This window comes from Fusarium mangiferae (genome assembly GCF_900044065.1).
Source record: "Fusarium mangiferae strain MRC7560 genome assembly, contig: FMAN_scaffold034, whole genome shotgun sequence".
In the NCBI taxonomy this organism is placed as follows: domain Eukaryota; kingdom Fungi; phylum Ascomycota; class Sordariomycetes; order Hypocreales; family Nectriaceae; genus Fusarium; species Fusarium mangiferae.
In genome coordinates, this window is record NW_024573954.1 from 1 (window position 1) to 15,163 (window position 15,163).

Sequence of the window (15,163 nt, forward strand, 5' to 3'; positions counted from 1 at the left end):
GGAATATGGGATAGAAAATAAAATAGAAGGCGCGAATCAAGATTAAAATGGATTTGGTACTTGCTAGTTATTTAATTACGTCTTGCACTATGCTTCTCTCTACTTTTTATTTGCTTGTCCACTAATGTTGATTTTTGGCAGATTTTAATTGTTATTTTCTGGTCGGCGCTCGAATTTGACAAAGACATTCACCATCCCGCCAACCCTGTCCCTATTTGCACAACTGATGGGTATCAGGAAATGAGATTCCCCTGAATTAACCATTAAATCCTGGTTAGGTTAGTAAAGTGACCGCGAAAATCAAAAGGCGTTAGCGTATAACCGCTAAATTCTGGTTGGACACAACAGAATGCACTAAGACTTAAATTGGCTAGCCTGCTGACCGCGAAATTCGAAATGTCAATTTTAGCTAACCCGATGGCTTTGACTAGCGCCTCCAACACGGGTTATAGAATTGTATTATATGGCTGTTTCTATCTAGTATAGTGAGATTCTTTATTGCACTTGCTTATTATATACGTTAGTAGAGTTGATTTACTCATTAGTTACTAGGGTATGAGCCAATGAGAAGTAGTGAATTTCCTCTTTCACTGAAAATGGGACGGACAATAGGGATGTAGTACAGTACATTGCGTTATTTATATATCTCACCTAAACTGGAAGTTTTGTCGTAGCGCTATTTGTTTTGTTCTGTTTCTTTTCAGTTAATTTTGTATTCCATTGGTTGAAATATTTCCAGATTTCCACCTCTACCTATTGTCAGGTCAGGAAAATGATACGCTATGGGAGATTTTTTTCGTCGCTTAGACTCGTAAACAAACCTTAACATATTTGAACGATAACCAGACAGCAATAGTCAGAAGCAGTGTAGTGCCTACGAAAAGAAGATACCAGCGCCAATCAGGATTGTTTTCGAGTATGTTCACATTCATGCCAAACAGGCTCTGGCATTTGTGTTCAGCTAGTATAGCTCAATGGGCTGACATGAGGTCTTACCGATGTAAACATAGCCGGCAGGAAGATGAACTGCAGATATCTGTGTTAGTTCATATCAACAGCAGTGAGCCAGTGGGCCACGTACTGTAATCCAGCTAAGCCTTTTCATGCTTATTCCAAGGCTAGTCGATATGTGAGCCTCGTTGGTCGAGGCCCATGCAAATTCCTGTTGGATTAGCCGCTGTAAGCCCAAGAGAAGCTCCGGGAATGCGCCTACCAACTGTAATAAATCTCTGATGGTTTGATCTAGTTCTTGAAGTAGATCATCGGTTTTCGCAAAGCCCTCAATCGTTTTGAGCGCCTCTTGGTCCACGCCTTCGCCTTGGGAGCGCCCGTACTCCTCAACGAAGATCTTTGCTTCGTAAACTTGGGCTCGAAGATAGCGACGGAGTTCAGCTAAGTTCTTAGCATCTCCGGCTAGATCGTTGATAATCTCCGAGCGACCCTTCTCTTGGAGCTGTTTCATTCGCTGTGTTCCATAATCAGTAATAATAAACATCTGGTTTCAGGTGACGTCTTACACGTTCGGACAGATGCTCTTCGGTGCTATTGCAGAGATCTGACCACCTCGTCGTCAAATGTGCGATGAGCTGTTGGAAGAATTTGATACCATTTTCGGGAATCCAGCCGTGTGGTAGCATGCTGAAATGGTCTTTTGTCTTCAGACCAAATCCACCATCCTCGACAATTTCACCTATAGTCCATGCGATTCCACACTCATCCCATCCAGAGCCTTGTGTAAACATACGTATATGTGGGACCCAGACAGTGACAGCAATAGCAGCTAAGCTGTCTGATTCGGTCAACACCTTTGTTAAACGCATATGTCCTTTAATTCTTGGTAAGGTGGCTTCAAGCTTGTGTCTAGTGAGAAAACTTGACCAAGCCGTAAAGCTGAAGACCTGTCTTGTAAACGTCAATTTTTCCCTAGTTTGATCCAGAATTCTGACATACAGCATACTCCTCGATATATCCGGCTCATACTGTAGAGTGCGCTCCGTATCAATAAACTGCACTTGAATCACTCCACCGGCTCTTTCTGAAATATGTAGGATGCGTTCTGGAGAGTAGCAATGGTATATTCTCTGCCAATCGCTGGTTTGAATACCCTTCATACTTGCCGATCTGGACAGAAATAGTTCGACAAAGTCGCGCAACTTATGCTGAACTGCAAGTATCAACGGTGTTCTGCCAGTCCCGTCCTCGGCGTCCACGTCCGCTCCCCGCAACAAAAGCCTCTCAGTAATTGCAAGATGTCTGAAGACGATCGCGATGTGCAAAACAGTCAGACCGTAAGTGTCCTTGCGGTTGAGGTCAATGTCGCAGGTAAGCAGATAGTCTGTCAACTGGAGGTTTCCCGATCGGACAAGCGAGTGCAGTGTGACGTTGTCTCTCGCACCAAGAAGCTCCACCACATTCTTATGTTGATTTACTGCGGCTCGCGACATTGGCGTGCTACCATCCTTGTTCTTCGAATTTACATCAATGGCGGGATTCTCGAGCAGCAGGCGTACCATTGACAAATCTCCACGTTCAGCGGCTTTGGAGAGCGGTGTATCTCCATCACCATCTTGGAGGTTCAGGTTTCTAGTTTCTAGATCATCGATCCGTCGTACTACATCTCTTTTGTCATTTTCTGACGCCCATGACAGTAATGTCTGATTAGTTTCGGTCGGAGTTCGGCGTCTTTCAGCATTTATAAGCTTCGATGCTATGTCTAACTGATCGGACTCCAAAGCCGTGGATAGCGGCGTCTTGCCGCGGCCATCCGGACCCAAGTCGATGTCTTTAATGTCCAGGAGCAGATTGATAGTGCTTTTGAACCCTTTCTTCGCTGCCAGAGTCAACGGAGTGTGGCCATTATTGTCCCTGGTACTGAGTTCGATGCCAGGTTGCGACAGTAACACTTTGACTATTTCATCCAACCCAAAGCACACAGCGACCGAGAGGGCTGTGTGTTTATTTTCGGATGTAGTATTTACCATACTACCATCAAACTTGGCATGGTTCAAAAGCAATCGCACAACGGCTACATGGCCCTCGCGACAAGCGATCCATAGCGGTGTGTGGCCTTTCTCGTCCCTAGCATTGATCTTATCGAATGTCGGGTCTTGTAGGAGTTCTGACAACGCCGATTCGTCGCCGCGTCTGGCCGCATCGTGAATTCCTATCATCACCTTGAAGGAGCAGCGGAGCCAGAACAAGGCCAATGACTGGCGGACCTTTGTTGGAAATGAGGATTTCGTTGATATCGAGATATGTCCCTTCAAACAAGTCGCTGCTGGTGACTTTGAGAGCAAGGAAGTGTGTTCAATGTGTGCGTATTTAGTCTTATCTCGAGGCGTGATGGGTTGGTGAGTTAGGCACAGTTCGGCCGTCTGCCTGATGGAATTAGGCTGCCAACATGGCTGGACATGCGACAGAAAAGAAGAGCTAGCTGCGCAGGTTGCGACGAACGAACAAATCAGCCAACGAGAAGGCTTGATTGTGCGCCTTCAACAAGAAAAATCATCGGGGACCTCGAAAATACTATCCCTCTTTCAGCGAAAGATAAGCTTGCAAGGGTATGTGCCAATGAGAGGTAGTGGATGTACTCTTTTCTGAGAATGAGGCAGACAGTGCAGGCCGGTCTGGATTAGGATGTCTTCAGTAGCACCCTTTGCATACGCAACCACCTACACCTCTTCTAAGTATTGAGCTTATGCCTAGCTGCCTAATGTTGTAGAATCTTAGTATCGTGACATATCTGGCCGAAGTCCCTCAGCGCGTTGAGGCTTACATCTGCTGAATGTGATGAGGTTTAGCTGGGCTTTAACAGTGACCAATCGGACCTGTCCAGTCAAGTCTAGCGCATAACATCGTGATTTCAAGGCATCAGAATCAATCGTAAGCTGGTTTGAAACCCCAAAAGTGCGCATAACGATCTGTAAACGCGGATACGCTGCTCCAATTTCCCCATCAGTCCGCATACTAAATCACTCAGCGCAGATCTTTGCTCAAAGCAGCGCGTCTTGCGAGATAGGGTATCACGAATGCGACGTGGCAAGGGCTTCTCGTCATCTGCTACTATCCTGGTCATAACATGCAGCTGCACTGATCGGATCACTTCTCAGCAAACACAAATCGTTTTCGTCCAAACGGCCAAGGCAGCGACAGTGGGGCGGCTGACAACAAAGTTGTTCAGCTGCTAGGGATCTACACCGGAGCGGGCCGATATAGACCGAAAAAATGCAACATTGAAGCGGGGAACAGGATGGACGGCTTAACTTAACTTTTTAGCTCCTCTTAAGTCTTAGCATCTAGTCAGGTTATGATTGATACCTTGTATTCAAGCTTTTTCCGTACTTCAGTCCTACATATCTTATAACCCCGCCCTACTCTGTGCTCAATTAAAGACGGAGTTTGATAGCTTCTAAGGGTCACGCAATATAATTCAAGGATGACTGCAGTGGCATAGGCAGACATAACTCCACTATATACTTTCCATGGGGGTTGAAAGTATGTAGCCGTTTCCTTTTTCACCTAGACCTAATGCGGCCGCGCAATTAAGAATCGTGTTTCGATAAATCACAGTAGGCTACTCTTTTCTTAAGTAAAGGGAAGGAAGGGAGACAACGTAAAAAGCGCATCTACCCCACGAAAGAAATTGCCACAATACGCACTTCTATTCTTTGTATTTGGTGGCTGGTATGCATGACAGGGTTTTTCTACAAATGTGCTGCATACAGCTCTTATGTCCCCCCCTGTTATCTCCTCTTGTGTCTTACCCTTCTCGCAATCAGATACGCTTCCGTTCGTCCGGCGGTAAGACTGGCGTGCCGCTCCGAATTATGTTAGATGATCCTTCTGTATTAAGCCAACAAGAAACCCCACCTAGAAGGCCTCATTCTGAATTCGCAGTCGTCACAACTGCGGAGCCTCTGGATGGCTTAATTTTCGTCGGGTTTTAGCAGGCTGTGCCATCCAGGACCTGGCTACAGTAGAGCAAGCTTAGAAAAAGAATCATCCCGAGATGGAACAAAAAAGTCTTATTTTAACAACAGTAGAGACTCAATGTTTTTTTTTTTTTAGATATCTATTAGAATAGGCAATCATAATAAGCATAATAAAGATATTCCATAGACAAAATGCTCCTTATGTTGCTCTGTTTCTGTCTTCAATTTCTATTTGCTGGCTAAAGCTGGGTAGTTTAAAGAGCTTCAGGGCGGTACGTCATCAATAGCATAACGTAAATTGTAATTACCACTTGACATCGAAAGTAATGCATAAATTCTCTATCTAAATCCATGCCTGTTTAGTTAATAATAGGGCTACTAATTGGAGTGACATTAAAAGAAGGATATATGGAACGGTCTGTAAGACGTTTAGTCAACAAACTTAGACGTAGATGCATATCTTCTTATGTTCTCTCTAAGTTACACTTATTATATTATCGAGAGAAAGCTGGCTATATGTAGCATAGGTAAACCAAATTTAGAACCAAAGGCTTTTCCAACCTTCATTGCTTAAATTGTACCTCGAGATAAATCAGAGTCTCTTCTGTCGTGGAATATAGAGGTAGAATCAATTACACTAACTCTAGCTATCGCTTCTATTTATCAGTCTATCCTGCCAATATGCCCAATCACCACTTGTTATCCGCTACCGATGAACCTATCTATCGTTAGAACTTCTTGCCATTCGATATAACACATTGCGATACCATAACTACTGTAAGCCGTAGATAGTTAGTCTGAGACCTTTTGGAGTTTGATAATAATATATCAGCAGAGAGCTGATGGTTACCTTTGAACAGCTTAGAGCACATAAAGTAACGGACTAATAAGTTAAACTAATACTGTTTTAATATAGCTGCAATTGGAATTTAGGTAGTCTTAAAATATAAGATATATTTAAAACAAGCCCCTAAGCAGTAGAGATCTAGGCGGCGCTAAGGAAGGGCAGGAAGCTCCCTTACTTGGATTAGGGTAAGACATATCAATCAGGGGCATAATAAGAGGCTTCTTACTTACTAAATAGGAAGTATATCTTTTAAAGGTTATAATACACTAGCCTTTATTCTATAAAGGTTATTAAATTCTATAATATATAGTTATAGTATATATCTTATAAGAGATAAGGTTTAACCTTACCTTACTATAGGATTAAATATTATATAAGGGAAGGGTTTATCTCTTATTAAATATTAACTTCTTTTTAGTTATTAAGTATCTTAATTAAATTAACCTTTTTAATATTCTTTTAGGAGTTTTTATTAATTATATTTTCTAGTTATTTATTCTTAAGTAAACTATTAACTCTAAGATATAATATATTAAAATTATTATCCTTACTATAAGTAATTTAGCTGCTACTTAGCTTACTACTTACTTCCCTAATACTATAATATCTGCAATTAAGACTAATACTTTAGCTATTGGCACTAAAGTACTTAATACTATTAGAGGCATTAGCACCCCTTATAGCTTTAACTTTTTAGGCTATTTCTCCTTTAAGAATAGCTTCCCTAGCTTTACTTAAGTATACTTCTCTATAAATAATAACGCTAACTTATATATTAAGATTTACTTAAATATTAACTTTTTTAGCCTTTATAATAATAAATACTATTATAGTAGTAAGCTTAACTTTATTACTTTTTTATTTATTAGCGCTAATTAATATAATATTACCTGCCTTAATAATGCTAATATAAGCTATAATAGTCTTATTACTGGCTTTTAAGTTCTATAATAATAGGTTAATATTAGTATTTTTCTCTCTATTTATATTGCTATTAGTATAAGCCTTAATAAGACTGATATTGCTATTAAGACTGATTTCAGTATTAAGACTTAAGGTCCTATTGCCACTATAGTCTTTATTAAAGATAATAGTATTATTATCTAGACTTTTATTACTTATCTCCTATCTGCATTAACCTCTCTATTATATACTATACTCCTTAAACCTACTATCCTATATATAGTAAATAATAGATTGTCTATAAGGATAAGCTTTTATCTAATTATTTATTATTATATAACTATAATATATTTCTTAGTAACTTATTAAGATAGAACTATATATAAATAAGCTTTTTACTCTATCTATATTAGCTATATTGTGGCTAAGCTGGTGTTAACTGCCTGAAATAGTTATTTACAGTATTTCCAGTTTACCTTATCCTATACGCTTAACAGTGGCTTGCTAGCGGCATATTGCATATTGAAGAGTTTTAATTGCAAGCTTGAGATATTATGTAGGAATAGAAGGGATATTTAACTGCCTTTTTTAGTTATTGCCTTTTTTAGTTATTAGCTTTACTTAGGTAGCTTAATTGCAGCGACCTTAAAAATATATACTGCATTAAAGCGCTATTAGATATACTAGGCAATACTAGCTTATAGTATAACGCCATACTATTTATGAATAGTTATCTGCTAAGAAAGATTATAGTTAAAAAGGTCTTTAAACAGGCCTCTTATTATATTAAATATAATACTAAAACTTACCGTTTTTAATTCTATTCTAGCCACTAGCCTCTCTATTCTCTTCCTAGCTATTATAGAACTCTTAAGGCATAAAATAGCTTATATATTAACTAAAATCCCCTATTACCCTATCTTGCTATATAAACTTCTCTATAAGTCTATATAGCAATATTTAACCCTTTAGAACCTTAAAAAACTTACTTTTTAGTCTATTTAAAAACAATTATTAATATAAAACTCTAACCCTTTATGGCTTTTCCTTCTATCTGCTTTTAGTTATTACTAGCACTCTATTAGGTTTTAGCCCTATATTTAATCTATATGTATACTTTAAGTGCTCTTATATTTTCTATAAATTAGAGCCTATAAATCTATATATTAACCCCCCTTTTTTATTTTCTATTATAAATATATACTAAAACCCTCTATCTTTAGGCGGCCTTAATATATTAATTGCTAGCGCATTATTAGGTAGTAATAGTATATTATTAATCTTTTAGTTATTATTAATAACCTCTAACTTAAATACTTACTTTTATACCTTCTTAATTTTATAGCTATTTAAATAGTAAAGATAACCTTAAAGATAGTCTTTAATCTGCTAATAGGTAACTATTATTATATATAAGTAATAACTAAAAAGTTTATACTCTTTCTTATATATAAAGTAAGGGTTATTTCCTATAAGCTAATTATTATAGGGTATATTTTAAGAATCTATAGAAATAACACTTAGCCTGCAGTTTGCCTCTTTACTTTTTAGATTTAATTTATCTACTTGCCTTATATCCTTAAATGCTTTTATTATGCCTAATATTTTCCTTTTTTTAGTTAATATAGAGAGATATTTTAATAATTTATTATTTTATATTAAATATAAAAAATCTCTTTTTAGTATAGTAATATTTAACAGCAGGTTAAAAGGTATAGTATTTTATTTATATAGTAAAGGCATTACTTTACTAAGCTAATAAATAAATTTATATTAATAAGTTAATGCCTATTTATAAAAGTAAAGAAATACTAGCTAAAGCTAATTTAGAAATGCCTTATTAAGTCTATAGGTAATTCCTTACTGTAAGGGATAATACCTACTTTGCCAGGTAAGTGTGGCATTTAAGTTAGTATCTGCAGTAATGTTATTATAAATATTAAACAGTAAATGCATCTCTTTAATATATTTCTCTATAATGCTAATAGCTATCTATCGGAAAAGTTAAATATTAAACTTATATTACTATATCTCTAAAGTAGCCTATTTAAGTATTAATATAAGATAAATAGTATATTACAGCTTCTTACTACTATTAAATAATAGCTATTTATAATAGTATAGAAATAATTAAGTTTATTACTTCTATCTTAAGAGGGCGGCAAAGTGCTAAATATAGATAAGATAGTTATATATAATATATACCAGCCATAATAGCAGAAATTAGACTATATAAAACTTTTAGCCTATTTGCCGTTTAGCTTTATAATGCTATAATATATAGCCTATTAATCTATTCTAGATTGAGATACTGCAGTTAGTAGAAAGGCCACTTTTATATGCTAGCATAAAAAGGTTACATACTTATAGAGTTTAACTACATGCTATATAGAGGCCTCTAGTAAGTATCTCCTCTAGCTTTATAATTTATTTAAGATATAAGTCTATAGATTTCTATCTCTAATGCCTGCCTCTATTAAGCTTACTTTTCTAAAAAGTATATATTAAGTAAAGTAAGTCTAAGTATACTTTATTAAGATTATTTGCAGGATATTTTATAAATAAATATCTGCTTAATATATTAACTATATTATCTTTTATTGCTGCTAGATTAATATTAGGCTTAATGCTAAATATTAGCTTATTATAAATCTTTTATACTCTTAAGATAAAATAATTAGGAATTTATTAGAATCTATTTATAGTTAATTAGAAGTTACTATAATATATTATTTCTCTATTATTACTTTAGCTAAATAAAATAGATAGTGGCTTAATATAGGTAATATTATAACTAAAGCCTTAAAGACTTATTATTTTAGTAAGTAGGTATTATATACCTACTATTATATACTTTTCTTAAATTAAATTTAATTAATCTAGTTAGTTTATATATAAATATTATAGAATCCTAATAGTATAATACTTTTATAATAGTAAGGTGCATTTTATTATTATTAGATACTAAATATAAATAAGACCTAATAGATATAGATAAAACTGCCTTATAAGTAAGAAATGCTTATAATCTTAAGAGAAACTAAGTATTCTACTAAAAAATATAAATAGTATAGAATTTAGTTAACTTTTAATAAAATACTTAATGCTAATAGTAAGATATAATCGGTTTAAAAGTTTAAGAAACTTTATAAATATAGCCTTATTAGACTTACCCTGCATTACTGAATTATTGCTATAGTGGCTTCTATTGGCCTCGTCGTAACTAAACACCGAATCGGTATCTTCGTCTTCTTCATCACTATAGGCTTCTTCCTCATCTTGCTTTTCATTACCTCTAGGTACCATAGGCCAGGATCCACTAGACCAGTCAAATAATTGCCAGACCTTATGCTTCTATATAACTTAGAGCTTAGAGGATAGATACTTACTTAGCTAAAATCTTATATACTCTCTCTTAACTCTAGCTATTATTATATATATTTAAAAAGTAAAAGCTAATAGCCGTTTTTAGATATTCCGGTACTTTTTTTTAGTACTCTTTTCTGCCACTAAACTAAAAGGCTTTTTATAAAAGTGCTAGTATTTTATACTATTTAGCCAGTATAGAAGAAAATGGCTTATTTAACTAATTATATCTTTATATCGGTTTACTATAATATCTAAAGCCTTTAAGATATAAGAAATCTTCTACTTAGCTTTACTTAAGCTTATAATATTTAAATTAGATTTTTAGTTTTCCTGCCCTAAGAAGCAGTTAATTACTAAAGTATATTAGTTAGATAGTTAAGTTAATAATTGCAAGATATTGTGCCTTATGCCTTTATATATATCTTACTATTATATTCTCTCTATCTAGATACTTATAGTTGCAAAAGAGCTATTATCTATATCTTTACTACTTAAATGTAACTGGTTTACTGTTTCCTAATATATCTATTTATATTTTATTACTTTACTTAAATAAGAGCATAAGGCCTGGTCAAGTTCTTATGGCTCTACTTGCAATTAGAATAAGTTTATATGCATTCTCTTGCGCATATCGGTTTATAGCCATATCTAGATATTTACTTAAAACCATCTACTGCCAGCCCTGCTAGGAAAGAATCGTTAATATATAATATATTCCTCCTATAGTAGCTCATCAGCAGATTTATAGCAATCCAGTACTAATCTTCCCCTGCCTTTTAGGTTTATCCATTAATATTTCTTAGCGCAATACTTTTATATCTTTTAGATATAACGTAAAATATAGCTATAAGTATAGCATTTTAAACCGTCTAGTTCTAGTGGCATAAGGTAAGAGATAGGTTTAATTATACTTATTAGGTACTGTAAATTATATAATTTATCTTAATTATAGATAATATTTATAATCTAGTTTATCTTCCTTATTATTCCCTATTAATATTCTAGCTATATATTATAATATTATATTTTTAAGTATATAGTAACTTTAACGGCTATAGAGGCAAACCTATAAATCTGGCATATAAAAAGGCAGTATATAGAGAGAAGAATATAGAGATAAATTACACTATATAGTTTAGGCTATAAGTTTGCAGCCATTATAATAGGCATTATAGTGACCTAGTTACTAATAGTGAGATCTGAATAATAATGGAGATTTAATATTATACCTCTATAGCACTTAATGCAATAGGATGCGTTATGTTTTAGGCAAACCTGTATTAAGTTTGTATTAAATCCTTATTTCTTTTAAATTAACTCTATACCCTGGTAAAAATCAACCCTATTAGGTTTAAAGTGGGTTAATAAAATTAACTCTACTAGAGTTGATTTAGTTATTAGTTATTAGTGAGTGAATCCAATCTTAAACATGCAGGGGGAATTGCGCCACGTCAGCCTCACTTATACCCCGCCCGTCACCATGAACGTTTTCACCTTGATCTCTCCGTTTCCCTCCTCAATGCCGACAATAGCGATCTCAATGAGATGATGCATTATTTACTTATGCAAAAAGACAGGCTAAGGCCGATATTATTAGACCCAACCAACCCTCCGCCGTCTCCGCCGCGCCCAAGACCCCTTGCACCGCGTGCATGATCAGTTCATCCACGAAACACGTACCACACGATGAGCCCGAACTTCTTGCGACTACGGTATTTCGAACCGTTCTTCACTTTCGACATGTCTTCTCCTAGCCGGCCGAGATAATAACTCGGTTCTTGGGGCGCGATATTTAGTAAGCGCAGCTTTGAAGGCCAGGTTGACTGTCTCTTGTCATTCTCAGAACGATCAATTTGTTCCCCGCTGACTAGCTTATAACAGACCCCAACGACCGGGCCTAAATTGTCGTTGTGCTTCGACTAGCAAGATTCTATACACCACGATCGAGCCACCACTATAAGTTACCTTCTCAACGCATTTTCAAGCTCACCCTCTTGGCGAATGTTGTCGCCTCGGAATGTCTTCTAGGGCTAAATAATATTTCCTCGGGCTTCTGGCCGGGTCTAGAATAACGCATTCGGTCCCGATAACTCCAGTAACGCGCTGGGTGAGCCAAGTGTAAGTTATTGCGGTTTCATGTATTATCTTGAAGCTAATCTTGAATGGGTCACCATCACGAACCACATCGCCCTGACTAAGTGTACGACGCCCAATGCCTCTTCGGCTGCCCCAAAATTGCACTCGCCCACTTGAGCCCGGTGCTCACCGCTTTGAACGAACGAACCCTATCAGTCAAGACTGATGAGAAGTGAAGGACCTAGGTCTGTAACTTGAGTCTTACCTCGATGGCTCTGTCGATCGCCTCGAGAATTCACTTGTTGGATTTGGTCTCATGATATGTGAGAAATGCGCCAAAGGGTTACAAAGTGCGGCGGATTGCCGAGCATTGGTCCAGCCCTTGAAGAGAGTACTGGGCCTGCGGTCAGTTGAGACGGAGTACCGAGCTGTCCAGACTGCGAGCTTTCATGCTACGATCGGTCTGGGTACAGGATGAATACTCGGCACGCAATGGGATGTCGATGACTCGGTTTGATCAATATATGTCAGACTCGGGATCCTAACTGAATTGCAAGCAGGCAAGGCATGGAGTTGGCTGATCGCCGTAGATTCTTTATGGGTTTGGAAGGATATTCCTGACGCGGAAGCTTTGCGCCGAGACAACAAGGCCTCAACGGCGCCGTGGCGTTATGAAGATGACGATGGTCATGTGTCGTGGAAATGACCGCTACAAACTGTACACTCGGGGCCCAAAGTAAAGCCAGATATCCCGAGATGATGCTTTTGGAGCTCTTCACTTGCAAGCACTTTTCAGCTTAGTCCATCCTGGTTAACGCAGCTTATCGGGTCAGCATGGGCAGTGGCACTGTTGTAGTGGATACTACAATCACGAGCTTAGTGTCGGAGACTATTGAATTATGTAAACCAATCGGCTCCTCGCTGTCCTCACCAAGCGACGATGCGGGGTGTTGTCTAAACTTTAGGGGTCTGTGGGTTTTGCAAAGTTAAGGACATGGGACTTGGTGATCTCGTCAGGAAACAAGTGCCTAGCTGGGTCTTTCATGTAGAAAGTGTTGAGAAAGTATATAATAGAGCAATGGGCCTAGTATGCTCCCTTTTTCGAAATTGTGTTGGGGACTGTTCCCCCCACGAGCCTCGATGTCGATTCGCTGTCGGCAGCATCGCTGGTGATGACTATCGCCGTGTTCCACTGCGTCCACCGTTCTTCGCGGCTCCAAGAATAACTCGAACCTGTGCCGACCTAAATGATGTCCATCCATTCCTTCCAAAAGGATGTCCAAGTGGAGTTGCCAACGTGCCTCTGCTGTTCTGGTATACGCGAGCTGGAGATTGCGATATCGCGAGGCTACCATCTTGCAACCTGCTTGATCAGCCTTGGAAGCTTTAATATCACTAACATTTGCCTTATTTTGCCCTGGATCTCACACCATGACCCAAGATCAATTGCATAGTAGCGCAGGGCTTGAGTATCCATCCGCAGCGCTTGAGTATCTATCCGCAGGATTTTAGGAACCTATCCGCAGTGCTTCAGTATCTATCCACAACGCAACGTGGGTGAAGGGTAGTGAATCTGTAATGGGTCGTGCCAAAGAAAGGCCAAGTTGTGTTCAATGTCAGCTAGAGTTCTCAATGGTCATGTTCTATGGTCACTTAAATCAATACATTTTATTCAGTCATTAGCTCTTAGCCCAATTCTGATTTGACTGGCATACAAGAAGATCAACTGGCCACATGACCCTAGATGAAATCGAAACCTCATGAACTCTGAGCCTCCATAACACCCAACATCTTCATAGAAGCACCAACACCTTGATCAACTTCCTTGAGTAACAACCGCCTGTGTGAGCAACGAGCGACCGAACTAAGTACATGGACTCAGCCGGTGCTCTGACCCTGATCCAAATTCAAGCTTCCACACCGAGGACTCCATTATTCGCCTCCAGCATGCTTGGGGCCTCTTGAGGCAAACTTCATCTCATCGCACGTAAGAAATGTAACCAAAGGTTGATCGAGGGGCGGCTGATTAGTGTGGGGCTGCGTTACGCTCGCCAACCCAACTCAAGTTGAGACGAGTCATCAGGCTATGCAGCTCTTCGCGGATTCTGGTATCATGGCTGCTCTGGCACAGGCCGGCGACTGATTTGCAATGAGCAATCAACTTGTCTACAAAGCTCATTGCTCTATTTCGTTCTGGCAAGCATATATGGTCTCAGTGGCGACTTCATACGTTTGAAAGCGGCAGTTAAATTCTACCAATATGGACTTTTAACGGTCTCGGAGATAGCACGAAGAGATGTAGTGACGGTAGTCTGTGCCTAGAAAGCAACCAATGCAAAATGTAGCTTTATGTCAATACTCGATCTGACTTGTGTGGTGTCCCTTGATATATATATGTCAATTCGGACAGAAAGTATTCCTGTCTCTCATCATGCTCTTTTCTTTAATAGAGTCAGAAGTTCACTGGGTCCGAACTATTTCTCTGGCGACTGTCAATCGCAATCACTCCATCAACATAAGGCATCGTCAGCGACACTCAATTACTTGCTTAATAAAGGGTAGCTGCCGCTAAAGCCATGCTTCCAGTACATAGGCAGTAATCTACGTAAATGCTCAGATCTAATTTACGGCAGAAGAAAGAAATAAAATTCCCTTATATGGTGCTTTGACATTTCCTTGGAAATACTTTTCCACCCCAACCACCGCTTTCAAGAATCCCAAAGCAATCGATGCTTTGAAGAACCAGCTAGAGAGAATGACCGAGCAGATTCCCGGGGTGGAGCATCTCATCCGCTAGACTCTTTAGTACACAAAATTTGTTTTCCTCGGGTTAGGTTTTAGAAAGCTGCGGCGCTTCAAAAGTTTCCTCCTGATTCGTTTGAGTTTCGATTGTGGCTCTTGGCAGAGCAGTCTTGTTGAGACTCCCAGCAGCGGAAGAGAGAGCTTGATATGTTAAGTAGCCGCACGACCCTTGGAATTGAGGAGGGTTTCAACACAGTACATAGCTTGGGAGCTACTCGCCATGTTTAGGGGGCGG

General features: G+C 38.2%; 1 protein-coding gene across 1 annotated transcript; it reads right to left on the reverse strand.

The window, feature by feature from the left end:
• Positions 1-651: 651 nt before the first annotated feature.
• FMAN_15451 (uncharacterized protein) lies at positions 652-3,170 on the reverse strand (the record flags this gene model as incomplete). The annotated part of the gene is made up of 7 exons (XM_041826286.1): positions 652-753; positions 822-944; positions 997-1,026; positions 1,082-1,162; positions 1,214-1,465; positions 1,518-1,902; positions 1,951-3,170. 7 exons carry the CDS (start codon positions 3,168-3,170, stop codon positions 652-654), a joined length of 2,193 nt encoding a protein of 730 aa, XP_041691514.1.
• Positions 3,171-15,163: the final 11,993 nt, after the last annotated feature.